Source organism: Mastigoproctus giganteus, chromosome 11, assembly GCF_048544385.1.
Source record: "Mastigoproctus giganteus isolate SK-2022 chromosome 11, ASM4854438v1, whole genome shotgun sequence".
Taxonomy (NCBI): domain Eukaryota; kingdom Metazoa; phylum Arthropoda; class Arachnida; order Uropygi; family Thelyphonidae; genus Mastigoproctus; species Mastigoproctus giganteus.
In genome coordinates this window covers 126,007,286-126,024,469 of record NC_143585.1, presented here as the reverse complement: position 1 = coordinate 126,024,469, position 17,184 = coordinate 126,007,286, and the positions used below count along the sequence as shown (strand labels likewise).

Genomic DNA, 17,184 nt, shown 5'->3' with positions numbered 1-17,184 from the left:
CACTGGTTACCAACCTCTGCAACCTAAAAAGTCTTTCCTCACACAGTTGCCATTATGCCAATCTCACAATGCAGGTTGGCAGACATTCTTACACTTCGTGCAAGTTATTTTTGGGTTGCTATAAGCAAACCAAAAATAACTTGCGCTTAAAACATAGCTACTAAATATCTGACCATCCTTGAAGCCTAGTGAAGTCACCTAAAAGGTGTGATGCATGGCACTGACCACTCACGACTCTCCCAAACTTTATATCATCTACAAATTTTGACATCACACATCTCTCCCTTCATTGATGTCAATTACAAAAATCAGAAACAGTGGTCCAAGAGCCAATCCATGAGGGGACCCCACTTTTGATGTTACAGTAGTCTGAAGAATATCCACTAAGGATTCTAAGATTTCCTTAGACTCTTTCTAGTAATCCCAACGTGTTCCAGCTTATACAATAACGTCTCATGAAGGACTCAATCATATGCTTTTCTAAAATCCAAATAAACTGTTGAAATTGTTCCCTAGATCCAGCTCTGAATAAATGTGCCCAAATAGCTAACGAGGTTAGTTAAACATGAATTTTTCCCTTAGAAAAACCATGTTGTTTCCTAAAGAATACCATTTTTGGCCAATGCACTTAACATCCCAAGACTCATATGGCTCATTAATGAAAGGAAGCTCGTCACAACAGTCGAACTCGTGACCAGTCTCATCTCCTCCCCCTCCTTCTGAGACAACTGTGTATGGAGGATCCCAGTGGCATATCTATGAGCAACTCCCCAACTGTGCCCTCTGCAAAGACGCCTTTATATGTCAGACCAATTCCTTCCTCAGCAAATGCTATCTCAAGTCCAGGACTTATAGATGTCGACTTCAACGAGTTCTGTCAAGATCGGCAATATAGGAAAAGAATACTCGGTGGGGTGGCTAAGGCTACTACTATTATAATATGAGTCTTGAGCAATGTATAATCTTTATCCAATCAACTATGTACATATTTATGCACTTCAATGTATATCCTTATAGTATTCATTTTTGAAACAAATGTGTTTGTACACTCACATAATGTTCTATATATGAATATATAGCATGCTCAAGTCATTTTTCCATTTTCCCATACTTTCTTTTACTTATTTATTATTCTGTTATTTATTTATGTATTTTTGGCTTATCAATAATGTCTCTGTAGTACACTGTTAGCTGTGCCACTGTGCTGTGACAGGCTGTTGCAACTACTATTATGTAAATTATCATTCTAAACACTGCAATAAAGATTCTTCATCTTCTTCATTTCTATCTAATAAATGTTCCTGGATTGTACTCTTATGATTGCTTCCAAGCTTTTTCCTACCAATGAAGTCAGGCTAACCAGGCTGTAGTTACTGACTTTACTACCTCTTTATGTATTGGCAATACACTGGTACTTATGCAATACAAAGGAATCTCTCTGGAGAACAATGATGTCCTCATAATTAACCTTAATGGTTCAATGTACTCTCTGGTTGCCTCCCTAAAAAATTACTGGGTAAATGCCATTAACTCCAGGAAACTAACTTGCCATCATCTTTGAAAGATTTTCTAATAAGCAGTTATCTGTAATTTCAAAATCAGTAATCTCATATGTCTTAATCTCACTCGCACAACCTCTCCTCTCCTCATTATGATGGGTCTGTCATCAGTAAAGATTATTATTATTTTTTTTTTATGAAACCCCCAAACATGAGAGGTATTAGAATGTAGATTGTAATTTTCAGGAAATACATATGAAGGAAGGTTGTTCCAGAAAATGGAAGTTGAATGAATAAATGAGAAAGAAGAAAAGTTGGTTCTGTGAGTTTGAAGTTGGACAGTAAAAGGATGCTGACTGGTTGTGACATGTATTCAGACTGCTTTGAAAGAGAAAGAGAAAGAGAGCAGGTATTACATAAGCCAATTCAGAACAGTGCTCATGGAAAGAGCACTGTTCTGAATTGGCTACAGAAAAGGCATGGAGCAGAACCAGAATGTCTATGAGACAGAGAGTGGAGAGACTGTTAGAGATGAGTCACTAATTAGCCTAACTGACCTCTTTTGAATGGAATCTAGAAGCCTGAGAGAGATTCTGGGGGCACTGCCCCAGATGTGGAAACAATATCCATGGTAGGGAAGATTTGCAATTTGTACAGAGTGAACAGCGGTTTATAAGAAAAGTAACACCGAGAGCGAAAGAGAAAACCCAGTTTTTTTAGATACAAAGGAAGCAATATCTGTAATGTGCTTATGCCAAGAGAGATTAGGTCAGGGTAATCCCCCAATAGAGATATATGATCTTGTCTAGAAATCAAAGTGTCATTGAAGATAAGCATAGCAGAAGAATCCTTTTTGTAAGATAAAAAAGACAGAACTGAGTTTAAGAAGGATTTAAATCAACTAAGTTATCTTTGCCCCACTGAAGAATTATACCTGGCGATCAGCATTTAAGGAATTGGAAGTGAATATTCGAGAATTTGAAGCTGTTTGAGCAGTGCAAGGTTTCTCAAACTGGAAAGTGGAATGCAATGTGTTCAATGTATGAGCAACACTATAGATAGGATTTTTGGTCAATGGAAGAAGGTCATTAATACACAAGAGGAACCAGCATTAGTGCAGAAATGAGAAGACAGAGCCATCTCCATTACCCGCAGTTGGTGGTCACAGAAAAAATTGGATGCCCAATTACAAAAAACAGTTGGCAAACCATAAGATGGAAGCATATTTAGAAGACCTTTATGGCAAACATGTCAAAAGCTTCCAAAATGTCAAAAGCAACAGCTTGAGTTTCACCAAACTTTTCCTTTGATTGGGTCCAGAGATGGGTAACATAAGCCAGAATATCACCAGTGGATCGATCCTCACAGAATCCATACTGGTGATCACTGATCAGATGGAGTTTCTAGATAGTTTAAGAGTTGGCACTTAATTGATTTCTCAATTACTTTAAAAAGAGTAGAAGTAATTGCACTGGGATGATAATTGGATGGGAGGGATTTGAAGCCCTCTTTAGGAACTGGCTGGATATGAGCAAATTTCCAAGCAGAAGGAAAAACACCTTTGGAATAAGAAAGTGAAACAGTGAAAGGCGACACAGAACAAGAGTAACTTCAGAAGCACAGGTTTTGAGAACAAGTGGAGAAATACCATCAGGACCTGGAGCTTTCTTAGCATCAAAATTTGTCAAAATCCTTCTGACATCCTTTTGACAGAAGACCACAGAAGCCACTGAATGGAGCATGCTGAATGATGGGTGGTGGTGGTGGTTTACCAAGATCATTAATACACGAGTTGGAAGAAAAATTGGAAGCTAGCAGGTCAGCTTTATCCTTGGCTGAAGTGGCAATAGAACCATCTGATTTTGACAGAGATGGGAATAGAGATGGACAAAAGTTGCAGCCAACAGCTTTGGAAAGAGACTAGAATTCTCGACTTCCATTTGGACAAAAAGCAAATTTTCTATTCTTATCCTATTCAAAATATAGTTTAGACTGGTTAATAACTGCTTTACAATTGTTGCGAGCTTTGGTGTAGGCAGAAAATGAAACTGAAGATTTGGAAACAAGCCAATTACGATATGCAACATTCTTCTCTTGAACAGCTTTAGCACATTTATCAGAAACCAAGAATTATATAAAGGACATGATTTAAGGTGGAGTGTGGAATAAAGGATTCCATCCCTACAAGAATAATTTGCCTGACACGATCTTCTGAGCAAACTTTGACATCAGAAATTTTGAAACAGTACTGCAACCAAGGAAAAGAAATCTTGTAGATCATCCCATTTTGCATTCTTGTAATGCCAAAAAAACACGAGGTTGGGTATGGCCATAAGAGAAAGGCTCCATTGGAGAAGAGACCACCACAAAGTTGTGATCTGAGGTGCCTAAAGGGCCACTCACCTCGACCGTGTACTAAGAAGGGTTGTTTGTTAGAAAGAGATCAAGAGAGTGCTGGCTGTGTGGTTAGGATTGTCTGGTATTCTCATAGGTAAATGAACAATCTCATTAGTAATTGCAAAAGCCTCAGCATCTCGACCAGCTGGGTTGGTGTGACTAGAAAACAGAAGCCAGCTGGAGTTGTGAACATTAAAATCACCATGGAAAATTATCTCACTGTTAGGAAAGTTGGACTGGAGAAAGTCAAGTTTCAAAGAGAGGAAGTCAAAGAGTTCTAAGTGATTAGTGGAGTTGGGAGAATGATAGGGGCAACAGCTCAATTTGAGAGAATGTGATAAAGAGAGATTTTAAGCCAATGAAAATGAAAATCAAAGAGAGGAGAATCCAAATTACTAAGTCTCTGGTAGGGAATATCAGAACAGACATATGCACAAGTACCACCTTTGAAGCAAAAAGAAATCATACAGCAAATATAATTTGGACAATTGAGATGAGCAGTAGCTAAATCAGCCAATAGCTGGGATTATGTCAGAAAATGTATGTAGGGTTTGGAAATGTAAGTGGAAATGTACATTACTGAGATTAGAACTGAGACCACCACATATATTTGTGAAATGAACGAGGAAGTGTTTGGGAATTTCAGATCTTTTTGCAGATAAATTTGCTCTACCTGTTCATGAGCAACATCAGCTAAGACTTTCCTATATCAATTACAAAAGAAAAACTTCTTCATACTCTTAGGCATTTAGCCAAGAAATATCTTTTTAGATTAAACCAAAGACACCATCAGGCATCTCTCATATTATTAAGTAATACTTCCTAACTGGGTTGTCACTATTGCAACAACAGAATACCTGCCCACTCACGAATAAGCCAATAGGATGAGAAGCCAATAAGCTTCGAAACGGTGCCATCTAGATGGTGGTATCTGCCAAGAATAAGTAACATTAGTATTCTCCATAGGTGAAGTGTTACTTATTCGAAGTAGTGCAATATCATGGCAACTCATTGTGAAGATATTCACAATATGAGATATAAATAAAACAATGCATTAAAAACACCTTGGTAGTAGAAATGATGTGTGAGCATTACCCATGCATAAGTAAATTTCTTTATTACAAAAGAATTGGATGTGATTCAATTTCTCATTTTGTATTCACATACATGAAAACTCCTTGTCCCCATTCTTTGCTCTCTTAGTACTGCATTCTCATACTCGACCTGAGCTGTCTAACCTTTTTTGTGGTAGTATTTCAGATTAAAAGAGGCAGCAAAAGTGGTAAGGAAACTTTTGGCTATAATTATGAGAACTTTCTCAGATTCACAGGAGGTTCCTGTACATTGAAGGTGTGCAAATGCCTCTTCTATTTGCAAAGGGGTTCAAAGGGCAACAGGCAGTTTTAGACTGTAAGCTAGGCTTCTGTTCCTAAGAAAATAATGGCATTAGTGACTGTATAATGATTTATCCATAGCATTAACTTCTTAAGGATGCACTGCACCAATTTGTAGTCTTTCGTGTCATCAGGAACAAGTTATTGCTTGTTCCTGATGACACGAAAGTTACGGATAAATCAAAAGAAAAAAAACAAAAAAAAAAGCAAAGAAAAGAAAAAAGGGGAGAAAAACCAACACTTCTGATATCATCTGTCCTTCACAGCTAAGAATCTGCCCAGTTCTTCCTTCAATTTATTTAAACTATCCACCTCTACACACCAGATGAAGTTTGTTCTAATAATAAACTAACTGCTATCTGAATGCAGAACTCTGCACATCAATCCTGCAACTATTCTTATTCAATTTGAATTTATGCTCCCTCAATGTGTGTAGTCTGAGCAAGAAGAAGGATTCCATCAGCATTGAGCTTAATCCATTCAAAGCATAAAGCACCTGAATCAAAACTCCTCACAGGTGCCTAGTCTCCAGATCTGCAAATCCCAGGGGCTCACACTGGTGAGTATGGGCTTGGCACACCCAGGGTCCTGAGCTGGCTGGATATCATCATTCTTCTCTTTCTTGGTGATTCCTTTCTACTTCTGTCAATCTCTCTCTCTCTCTCTCTCTCTCTCTCTCTCAGGGTAACTCGGGAATTTTTTTTTTTTGGCTGGTGCAGCATAAGCCTCAGGCTTCCTTGCACCATATGGCTAATAATAATAATAATAATAATAATTTCTGTAGACCAGTACTGATGCCTTGACTAATAAGAGCACCCTTTAGTTACCTTCAACAATCTTTCTGCTCTTCTCTGCACCACTTCCCGCTCCACAGATCCAATCCTTCCACAAATGATGTGGCCTAAGCATTGCCTCATACAAACAGGAGAATCACCTTCTTATCCCTAATAGCAAAATTTTTGTATATCATTGAGAAAACTCAAGCTGCCATGACACTCTATCTGCACTGCTCAGAGAATTTCATATCTGACTGCACAATAATCCCTAAGTGTTTTTCTTTCTCCAATATCCCCTAGCATGGTACCAATAGTTATTGCATTAATCTTGGATTAACTGCTACTAATATTCAGTATCTTGCATTTTTCAATGTTAAACTGCAATTTCCACTTCTCGATCCATCTGCCCAATGCATCTAGATCTTCTTGCAGTATGCACTATCAAAAACTTTCTGAAATATGAGTATATGATATTAAAATTTCTTTTTGCATCCAGTTCCTGTGTTACAGAATCACAGTATCAAATCAGATTGGTCAAACAATCTGATCTGATAATCCTTTAAAATCCATGTGACTGCAGTGTAACTACATTCTGGTCTAAAAGGTCCTGCATTATATATATATATATATATATATACTAAATAGATACGTTATAGTGTAAAGTTAATATCTTTAAAGTTTGAAAATCCATATAGCCATAGTCCTGCCATATCTCCAGTATACATGAAAACCAAAATTGGTTATTTTGTAAGGGTTTAGCCCTCGACAAAGTTCCTTGCAAAATAATTTTCCTGTGTTGGGCTTATTATTTTATTATTTTATTAATTTACTTAATATGATTTATATTTTGGTTTTCATGTATACTGGAGATATGGCAGGACTATGGCTATATGGATTTTCAAACTTTAAAGATATTAACTTTACACTATAACGTATCTATTTAGTATATACATAACGTCCGATGTAATGTTCGATCGTTTGATGGCATTAATTGGGTGTTCTATATATTACACTTTAACTATAATTTTACATCTTTACAACCTAAACTCAGTAATATTATGGATGCTTTATATATATATATATATATATATATATTTATATTTTTTTTTTTTAACAGTAATTCCATTATTTTTCATGGAACAGAAGTCAAACAGGTAGTAATTACTTCTGTTTTGGGGTAACATTTGCACATTTCCAGCCCAAAAGGCCCACTCCTGATTGCAAGGATGCTCTCATAACTTTGCTAAAGATCTGCTTACCTGTTTTGCTGCCTCTCTTACCATAAGGACAGACCCTATCCATTACAGGAGCCTTCTTTACATTTAGCTCCACAATTTCTCTTCCAGTTTCCTCTCAGTTATCACAAAATCATTCAGCACCCTGTTTGAATTTGATACAATTCTGGCATACCTATGCCTAAAAATTTCTTCTTTCATTATTGTAGATGTAAAATACTTATTCAGTTTGGAAGCAACCTAAAGAGGATCATAGCTAGTGGACCAATGTGATTTAACCCTTTTTCATGTTTACATAAGTAAATGAGTCTTTGATGATCTTCAGTAGAAGAAACTAACATGCTTGCTATATCAATAGCATCTGCAGGGGCCTTGATGCCCTATGGCCCAGCATATTTTGCAGACTACAATATGCCAGAATATCACAAAATCTGTACCAGATAATACAAAATTACATTAGAAAAAGAGAGGTATCAGTCAAAACCAGATACCAGGGCATTTCTAGAAAAGTTACACAAGTTACAGCACGAAACCCCAGGGTTCAGTGCTGGGTCCCTGTTTCTGGAGCCTCATGCTGGATGAATTCCTGGGGATGGACATAGACCTGACAGATAAGGTGGATTTAAAGATGACCTTGTCCTAGGTCGTTAAGGCATGCCAACAAACAGCATGCCAATCTAGTAATCAAACTCTCCAGAATTGGCAAAATATATATATTTTTTTTTTATGAAAACCCCAAACATGAGATGTATTAGAACCTGTAATACTTAGTACTGTGCTTGGGTTGGAGGTTCAGAAGGTGAGAGAAGATATTTGTTGACATTAGACTTGAACTTCTGTAGACTGTCATTTTCAGGAAATACGTATGAAGAAAGGTTGTTCCAGAAAACGGCAGTTGAATGAATAAATGAGGAAGATGAAAAGTTCTGTGAGTTTCAAGTTGGACAGTAAATGGATGCTGGCTGGTGACGGCATGTGTTCGGACTGTTTTGAAAGAGAGAGTGGGAATTATAGAAGCCAATTCAGAAGAACAGTGCCCATGGAAGTATCTGTAGAAAAGGCATGCAGCAGAAACAGTACGTCTATGAGACAGAGTGGAGAGACTCTGTTAGAGATGAGTCATTAATTAACCTAACTGCCCTCTTCTGAATGGAATCTAGAAGCCTGAGAGTGGGTTTGGGGGCACTGCCCCAGATGTGGGAACAATATTCCATGGTAGGGCAGATTTGCTATTTGTACAGAGTGAACAGCTGTTTGGAAGAAAAGTAACGCTGACAGCAAAAGAGAAAACCAAGTTTTTTGGATGCAGAGGAAGCAATATTTGTAATGTGCTCTTGCTAAGAGAGATTAGAAGTCAGGGTAATCCCCAAAAGAGATATATCAACTTGCCTAAAAATCAGAGTGTCACCAAAGATAAGCATAGGAGCAGAAGAATCCTTTTTGCGAGATATAAGACAAGACTGAGTTTTAGAAGGATTGAAATCAACCAAGTTGTCTCTACCCCACTGGAGAATTACCTGACGATCGGCATTTAAGGAATTGGTAACATATATTCGAGAAGTTGAAGCTGATTGAGCAGGGCAAGGTTTCTCAAAATGGAAAGTGGAATGTAATGTGCAATCATCAGCAAAACTATGGATAGGATTTCCAGTCAATGGAAGAAGGTCATTAATATACAAGAGGAAAAGAGTGGGGGTAAGAACTGAACCTTGGGGGACACCAGCATTAGTGAAGAAGTTAGAAGACAGAGAGCCATCTATCATCACCCTCAGTGAGTGATCAGAGAGAAAACTGGATAACCAATTACAAAAAACAGTTGGCAAACCATAAGATGGAAGCTTGTTTAGAAGCCCTTTATGCCAAACACAATCGAAAGCCTTTGAGAGGTCAAGAGCAACTGCTTGTGTTTCACAGAACGTTTCTATTGAATTTGTCCAAAAATGGGTAACATAAGCCAGAATATCACAATATGTTAAAAATATCTAGCAGTAAAACTAAGCCAATTCTATTGAAAGGTAACTTGAACAGATTAAACAATAACCCTGGTTACGGAACTGAAATACTTAGGTATAATATTTGACAATAAGCTAACTTTTTACCCACATCTCATTAATTTAGCCAAGAAAGTCAGGAACCATGCTGGTATCAAGCAGTGAGTATGATTGCTAGAATCAGTGATGTTGACTGGGGATTAAAAAGGAAGACACTTGTCCTTATATACAAGGCAATCTCTTCCTCCCAGTTATCACCTATAGGGCAGGCACATAGTAATACATAGCTACTCAAAAATAAAAAGAAGCTAGAGTCCATACAGCAAATTATACTACTTACCATCACATTGCCAATACATCGCACTGTCAATAAACTTGCTTTGCAAGTATTGACAGGGTCACTGCCACTCGACCAAAGAAGTTAACAAAAGAAGCCTCAACTATAAATTCAAGAAACAAATCCTCAACAACCTACCGATTACAATAGTCCTTGAGGCTGATACCAAACAGGAAATAAAAAGAATACTGGCCACACACTACAACCAATGGCAAAGTCAATTGGACCTGACACTCAAAGGGGAAATCACTAGGAGGTTCCTGCCACAGATAACCCTAGTTTCCTCCCAAACTGCATCCCTGGTTTTCCCCAGAGCTTTATGCCACATTTTTGCTAACAGGGCATAATTCCCTGAATTCAGAGTTGTCTAAACCGGGTTTTACCCCAGATCCCAAATGTACCTGTGGAGCTGATGAAGACTGGGCCTATGTTATTTATGACTGCCCCAACTGCCATCCTCACAGATGTAGATGTATGTCCAAGATTGGACTAATACTGTACACTGCAGAGATCAGCAACAACTCATCTCCGATGAAGTGCATTACAAAATCTTCTTTGAATTTGCTCAAAACGTTTTTGGGACCAGGAGAAGCAACCATGCAATGAAAATGAAAAAACAGACTGCAACACCCCTCCCTACATAGATAAGCACACCTACTGGACTGACATCTACTGACTATGACAAACTCGAACAAGCCGGCCTGTTTTCCCATCCAGAGAGAAAGCTTATGTTAGAAACAGTGTGTGTGTGTGTGTGTTATTTGGTTTTTAGGAGCATTAGCAACTACATATTGCTCCAGGGATATGCGGTGATCATTCCCTGACCTTTCCGCATCCTCTGTATTTGGTGGTCACGGGCTTGAAGCCCGGTCTAATCAAGAAGTGTGTGCTATGCACTGTGTGTGTGTGTGTGTGTGTGTGTGTGTGTGTGTGTGTGTGTGTGTGTGTGTGTGTGTGTGTGTGTGTGTGTGTGTTATAGTAATAATGGAGGCATGTGATGCAAGAAAGCAAGCGCATGAGCTTATGTAGTATCGGCCAAAAAAAAAAAAAAAAAAAAAAACAATTTCACACATCTAGTTTTGTCCAGTTCCTCCTTGAATTTATCTAAGCTATCAACTTCCACAACGAAGATGGAAGTTTGTTCCAGAAATTAACCACCCACTGGCTAAAGGCAAATTTCCGCACATCTATTCTACAACTGTCTTTCCTTAATTTGAATTTATGCCCCCTCAGGTTCATAATCTGAGCAAGTGAAAGAATCCCATCAGAATTCAGTGTGCTCAACCCATTTAAGGCCTTATACACCTCAATCAGATCACCTTGCAGGTACCTAGTCTCCAGCCACTGCAATTTGCAAAACTTAAGCCTTTCTTGGTAAGAGGACCCCATCATTCCCCTTATCAATCTTGTTGCCCTTCTCTGTACATGCTCAAGCAACTCTACATCCTTCCTAAAATGAGGCCTCCAGACTTGTATGCAGTTCTCAAGGTGTGGCCTGATCATTGCCTTATACAAAAGGATAATCACCTCCTTTTCCCTACTAGCAAAATTCTTGTACATCATTGACAATACCCATGACCTGCTCTGGCAGCCTGTCTGCATTGCTGAGAAAACTTCATAACTGAATGCAAAATTACTCCCAGATCTTTTTTATTTTCTACCACCCTAACTGTAGTACCACACAGTTGGTACATTTCTCTGAGTTACTTCTACCCATATGCAGTACTTTGCATTTGTCAAACTTCAGTTGCCACTTCTCAGCCCATTTGCCAAAATTTTCTAGATCCTGTTGCAGTAGCACCCACTGCCATTACTGTCATTAACAACCTTGTTAACTTTTGTATTATCTGCAAACTTCGACATTAAACCTGATATACTTTCATCAATATCATTGATAAATATACACAACAACAGTGGTACCAACACCAAACCCTGTTGGGCTCCACTAATAATATTAGTCCACCAAGAGCAGAGTCCATTGATTACCACTCTCTGTCTTCTCCCACTCAACCACCCTTTTATCCATTGTAGCATCTACCCTTAATACCATACTGCTCCAATTTGTACAGTAATCTTCCATGCGCAACAGTGTCAAAAGGGATACATCTCTTAAAAAATGTTCAAGTAGGCTGTGACATTCAAACATTAACCACCAACAAGAACACCTAAAATTCCACATGAAAACATTCCCCCCACAACATCGCACTTACTTCCAACACCAGTCTGCCATTTTTAAACATGGCATGATGAGGCCATTGATTCATACTATAGATGCCATACATTTGTCCTACCATCAGCATGGAACAAATAGAACCATCTGTTCCTAAGTTCACTATACCCATAGCACTTGTTTTTAGCTGACAAAAGTGGAACCTGATGAGTTTGTCTGCTTCTATACTCCATCAGTGAGAGTGGGGGGGGGAGTCTAATGTGTAGTGAATTCCAATATATCCCTCTGCACTAGTACTGTACTACATTGTCACAGGATTTCTATTGGTGGGGCCTTTCTCCGTATGTATTTCTTAATGTTTTCTGTATGACGGACCATTCTTGTTACATTCAGGACAGCGAATGTAATAAGAATGTAACACTGGTCGAGCTGGGGACCAGTGTCCATGATACTTGCACCGCCAAGTCTGGTACTAACTATCATATCATGCTGAAAGTAACTTATGCTGCACTGGTGGGCCAATCACTTATCTAAATGCAGTGTTCTCTCCAGGACCTATTAAATGGGTGCAGCGCCCGGTGAATTTAACTGACTGCCCGGCTAAAATTTAAGTGATTCTTGCAGTACCATATAATACTGATCTCAATCAATATTAATTCGAACATACTATGCAATCGATGTCAGTGCGACAGGGGCATATAATGTTAAATTATGCAATTAATTTTTGCTCTGGATTGCTTAAGTCATATTTATAAATAACAGAAAATTTTATAATATTGCGAAGTATTACACTTCCCCACCCAGCTACTTCATAATGCCACCCAACTGGCAAAGTTTTCTGGGGAGAACACTGTAAATGTGCTCACCCACTCACACACACACACACGAGAAAACTATCCTTTGGTATCTGAAATATGGTGCAGTGATTGATTCCTTGGATGATGGGACACACCTAATAAATTGGCCACTCAGCTTATTAGGTAGACATCTAGTGCAGAACTCCAAGAGGCCTTTTAATTGTCTCCCCCTATTGCTACAGGTTACTGGATATCCCAACAGAAACAGTACAAGAATAAATTTCACCTTTCCTTATGGTCGTCAATGAATTATTAGTCTATGTGTTCCTCCTCATCAAAATTAGCAATTTTCTGAACTTTCAAACTGTCTCATTAGCATTTCTTATTAATATTCTTTACCATTTCTATTCAAGGTCCTATCAGTACAAATCAGTCTCTTCTTCTAATAAAATACAGATTACACTGAGAAAAATGCTATCCCATGAGCCTTGCGCAGTCTCTTCACATGAACTCCCTCCTCTCATAACCGGGCAAAATTTCACTCAAATTCTTACACTAACTTGCCGTTTTTCTCAACATTACCAAATAACTCAAATAACTAAGTAAAGTCCCAGAATATCTATGTAAAGGTTTTGTGTGGGGGGGGTGAGGGGGAACAGTGTCCTGGAACTTCATCTAAATAAACATCATATTCCAGTATAACAAAATATGTGCTATATACTGATGAGATTTAAATAAAAATATATCATTTAGATAATTTATAAATAAGTAAATTATTATGCCAACCGTTTTGATAATTTTCTTTTATTAACAGCTATGTAAAAAAAAATTATTCCTAATATATCAGTAAATCTATGGTCATTCTAAAGTAAACATACGATAACAGCGATAACTCTGCATTCTAAAGTAAACATACGATAACAGCGAGCCCAATGGGTACACTTGGATTATAGTGGGCACCAGTTTGAATTGTAATGTAAATGAAGAGAGGATTAGGAGACATTTTAAAATCAATTTTTTACCCCAAAAAACAGTATTGCTGATACACATAACAATATCCCCTCTCTACAATATCACCTCCCATCTCTCTCCACTTATGTTACAACCTTGTTTAGAAATCAGGGTGTTGTCAAAGATCAGCATAGGAGCAGTAGACTTTTTTTCTCTTTTTTGCTAAAACCAAGACAGGAATAAGTTTCAGGACTAAAGTTAAATAAGTCTTCTTCACCATATTTGAGAATTAACTGGATATCAGTATTTAAGGGTTAAAAGGTAAAGGCAAACTGCAGCCATTATCAACCCATTGCGGGATGGAAGCCTCCTCAACAATTCATAATCTGCCATGCTGATCCAGATGGGTTGGCAGATCGACCGTATTTAGCAGTCAGGGGCTTGAACCCCAGTCTACTCAAACAGCATGTGCTACAGCACTCCCACTTCTGACCAATCGGTAACTGTTTGTATAGCACAATGTTTCACAAACTATAACCAGAAAACCTACGGAACTTTGCGTCCCTCGAAGAAGGTCAGTAATACACAAGGGAAAAAGAGTGTGAAAAAGAAATAGAATCACAGGGAACACCAATATTGGCTGAAAAATTAGAAGACAAAGAGCCTCAACCACAGAAAGAAAGAAAACTGACTACCCAGTCGAAAAGAAGCAGAAAGCAAACCATAAGATGGAAGCTTATTTAGAGGACCTTTATGCAAACATGATCAAAAGCTTTGGAAAAGTCAAGAGCAACTGCTAGAATTTCACCAAATTTTTCCATCGAATCTGTTCAAAGATGAGTAACATAAGTCAATATATAAGCAATGGATTGACACTGATGGAATCCATATTGGTGATTATTGATCAAGTGGAAAGTTCCAAAGTATCAATAAGAGTCAGCAGATCATGAAGTCCTCCATTACTTTGGAAAGGGTAGAGCAATGGGACAATAACCAGATGAGAGGGATTTGTCCCCCTTTTAAGAAACTGACTGGTTACATGCAAAGAAACACACTTCACAGTTTTTCAAAATGAGTCAAGAAGGACAATCAAAACATGGAGACTTAGGCTCGAATTGTTTAGGATTCTTCTAATTTCCTTTTGGTGGAAGACCACAGGGGGCATTTATCAGGATTTGTATGCAAGAGTTACAAGCAAAGTAGTATGTTAATAAGACACCTAATTGAGGTTGCAACAGAGCCATCATGTTGTAAAAGAGGTGGAAGCACAGATGGACAGTTGTGGCCAACAGCTTTAGACTATGACTCAACTAACATGTAGACAAGAAGCATGTTTCCTCTTAGCATATTAAAATCAAATTTGGATTGATTAATAACTTTTTTTACAATTGCTATGAGCTTTAATACAGAATGAGTCAAGAAAATGAAGCTGAATATTTAGATGCGAATTGAATGCAATATGTTTTTACCTTGAACAGCCTTATATTTATTGGGAAAAACCAAGGTTTAGATAAAGAATGAGATTTCAGGGTGGAATGGAAAATAAAAAATTTCATCCCTATAAGAATAATTTTGCTCACACAATCTGAGCAAACATTACGGTTGGAAAATTAAGAACAATAATCTAACCAAGGAAAAGACAAATAGAAAAGCATGCAGATCCTCTCATTTCACATCATTCTTGTAATGCTAAACAAAAATTGTATACAAGTATGAACTGTAATCAAGAAGAGTACACATTTCTAAACTGATCTAAAAATAACATTTTCCCATTTTGTAGGTGATTTCTAAATTTTAACTGAAACAAAGTGACAACAAAAATTAAACTATAATTTTTTACCCTGCAGATACATTTCTTCACCATCACCAAAAGGATCTCCACATTTCGAACAGCGAGCACAGGTTGGATGAAAGTGATGACAATCTCCTGCCTTAAAAAATAAACCCAATGGTTTTTTTACAAGCTTCTTTTATGTATTAGTTTATTTCAAACTTCACTTTTAATGAAATGCAAAAGATTGTTAAAACCTTTAAATATTTTATGTATGGTATAAATCTGTTGTATTTTTATTTAGTATTTCATAATTTAATTGTCCTACTTCAAAATATGACAAGAGTACGATGGCAGTCACTAGAGGTATCTCGTGAGTGCAATCACAAGGATACATTATAAAATATGATAAAATGTCAAAGTATATGTAAATTTCATAAGGGGAAAAATTTAATTGATTAATACAAGAACTACTCATTTCAATGATAGACTGAAGTTATCATATATTGAAATTAACTATGGACTTTGTCATTGTCAAGGTCCATGATTAATTTTATTCTTTCACATTCCTAAAATTGGATACATTTATGTCACTGACATATTCCAACTCTCAGAAGTCTTTTGCGAGCTGTTTTTTGATTTACCTTGCAGCACTCCAGTTGTGGTAACCTGAGCTTCCTTATCCAAAACAAAATTCCAGCCTAGTAACACTTCTTTCAACCTCAGGAATAAGAAGAAATCATATGATGTGAAGTCAAGGGATAAAGGAAGTTGCCACAACACCTCTGCATGAATAGTTCTGATTGAGCATGCACAACAACAGCACTGTAGAGTCGATATAGTCATGATGTAAAAACCATTTTTAATATGTAAGGCACAGCATGTTTTTTTGAAAATCACATGGAGCTTTTCACAAAATGCTTTAACATATGCTTTCTTATTTAGAGTTATCCTATATGGTAAAAAGTGCATAAGAATAGATCCAGAATCAAAAAATTCAGGCTATTTGTCTTGTTGTGATGAATCTGAATGCTAACTCAGCTAACTCCTGCTTGGGTTCTGAATCATGTTAAATCCACATTTCATCACCAGTTCCAATGAAGTTAAAAACCTTTTACCTTCTCACCCAAACTAAGTTAGCAAGTCTTCTTATACCTCAAAATTCAGATGTCAAATAACAAGGACTCCAGCAAACAGAGATCCTGAGCATTTTAACAGAAGTGTTCTGTCGTACACAATGGATATTTTCACTGCCTTGTTAGTGTATTATGTTCATAAACCACATTTATTTTCTGAGTTCATATATGCTTTGGAATGTTTAAAGTCCTCAGCTGCCCAAGCCATCAATCATCAGCTATAAATTCCCTTCCTTCTTTGAAACAAAAGAACTCTCTTCTGCTTCAAAAAAAGGAAGATTAATAATGTGGTATGAAGAAGAAAGATTCTCTTCCTTTTTTGTATCACATTACAGCTTTCTTCAAAAATTTATCACAATAAACTTGTCATTTATTTTATGACATCTGCACTGCTAAAGCCATGTCAAACACAGCAACCTATAGCATGCTATTGTTCAATCTCTAAATCCTCCACATTACAGAAGAGAGGGAAAAAATAAAAAATAATAAAAAATAAACAAAAGCAAATGATAAGGCCTCCCAATACTTAATTCAAATAATGCTTCTAGACAACAGATGACAAGTAAGAACAGATAACTCCCTGAAGGTATCCTTAAAACATGCATTTCAGCTCACGCTCAGTGATATAGGGACGCAGTCAAAATTTATGTGGAAAAAAGGAGGCCTTTTATACTTCCTGATAACCAATGCTTTTATTTTGTCTGTGCCAGTCAAATTAGTGCAGAACAGA

At 37.3% G+C, this 17,184-nt stretch overlaps 1 protein-coding gene across 5 annotated transcripts in view; it reads right to left on the bottom strand.

The window, feature by feature from the left end:
- LOC150078418 (actin-binding LIM protein 3-like) overlaps positions 1 to 17,184 on the bottom strand; it is a 528,875-nt gene that overhangs the window by 226,802 nt on the left and 284,889 nt on the right. For all 5 annotated transcript variants that reach the window (XR_016547624.1, XM_090384937.1, XM_090384935.1 and 2 more), the window contains exon 7: positions 15,388 to 15,478. Coding sequence is in view for 4 of the 5 variants with exons in the window: in XM_090384937.1 (XP_090241063.1) it covers positions 15,388 to 15,478 (91 nt within the window). In the remaining variant the exon portion in view is untranslated. The remainder of the gene's footprint in view (positions 1 to 15,387; positions 15,479 to 17,184) is intronic.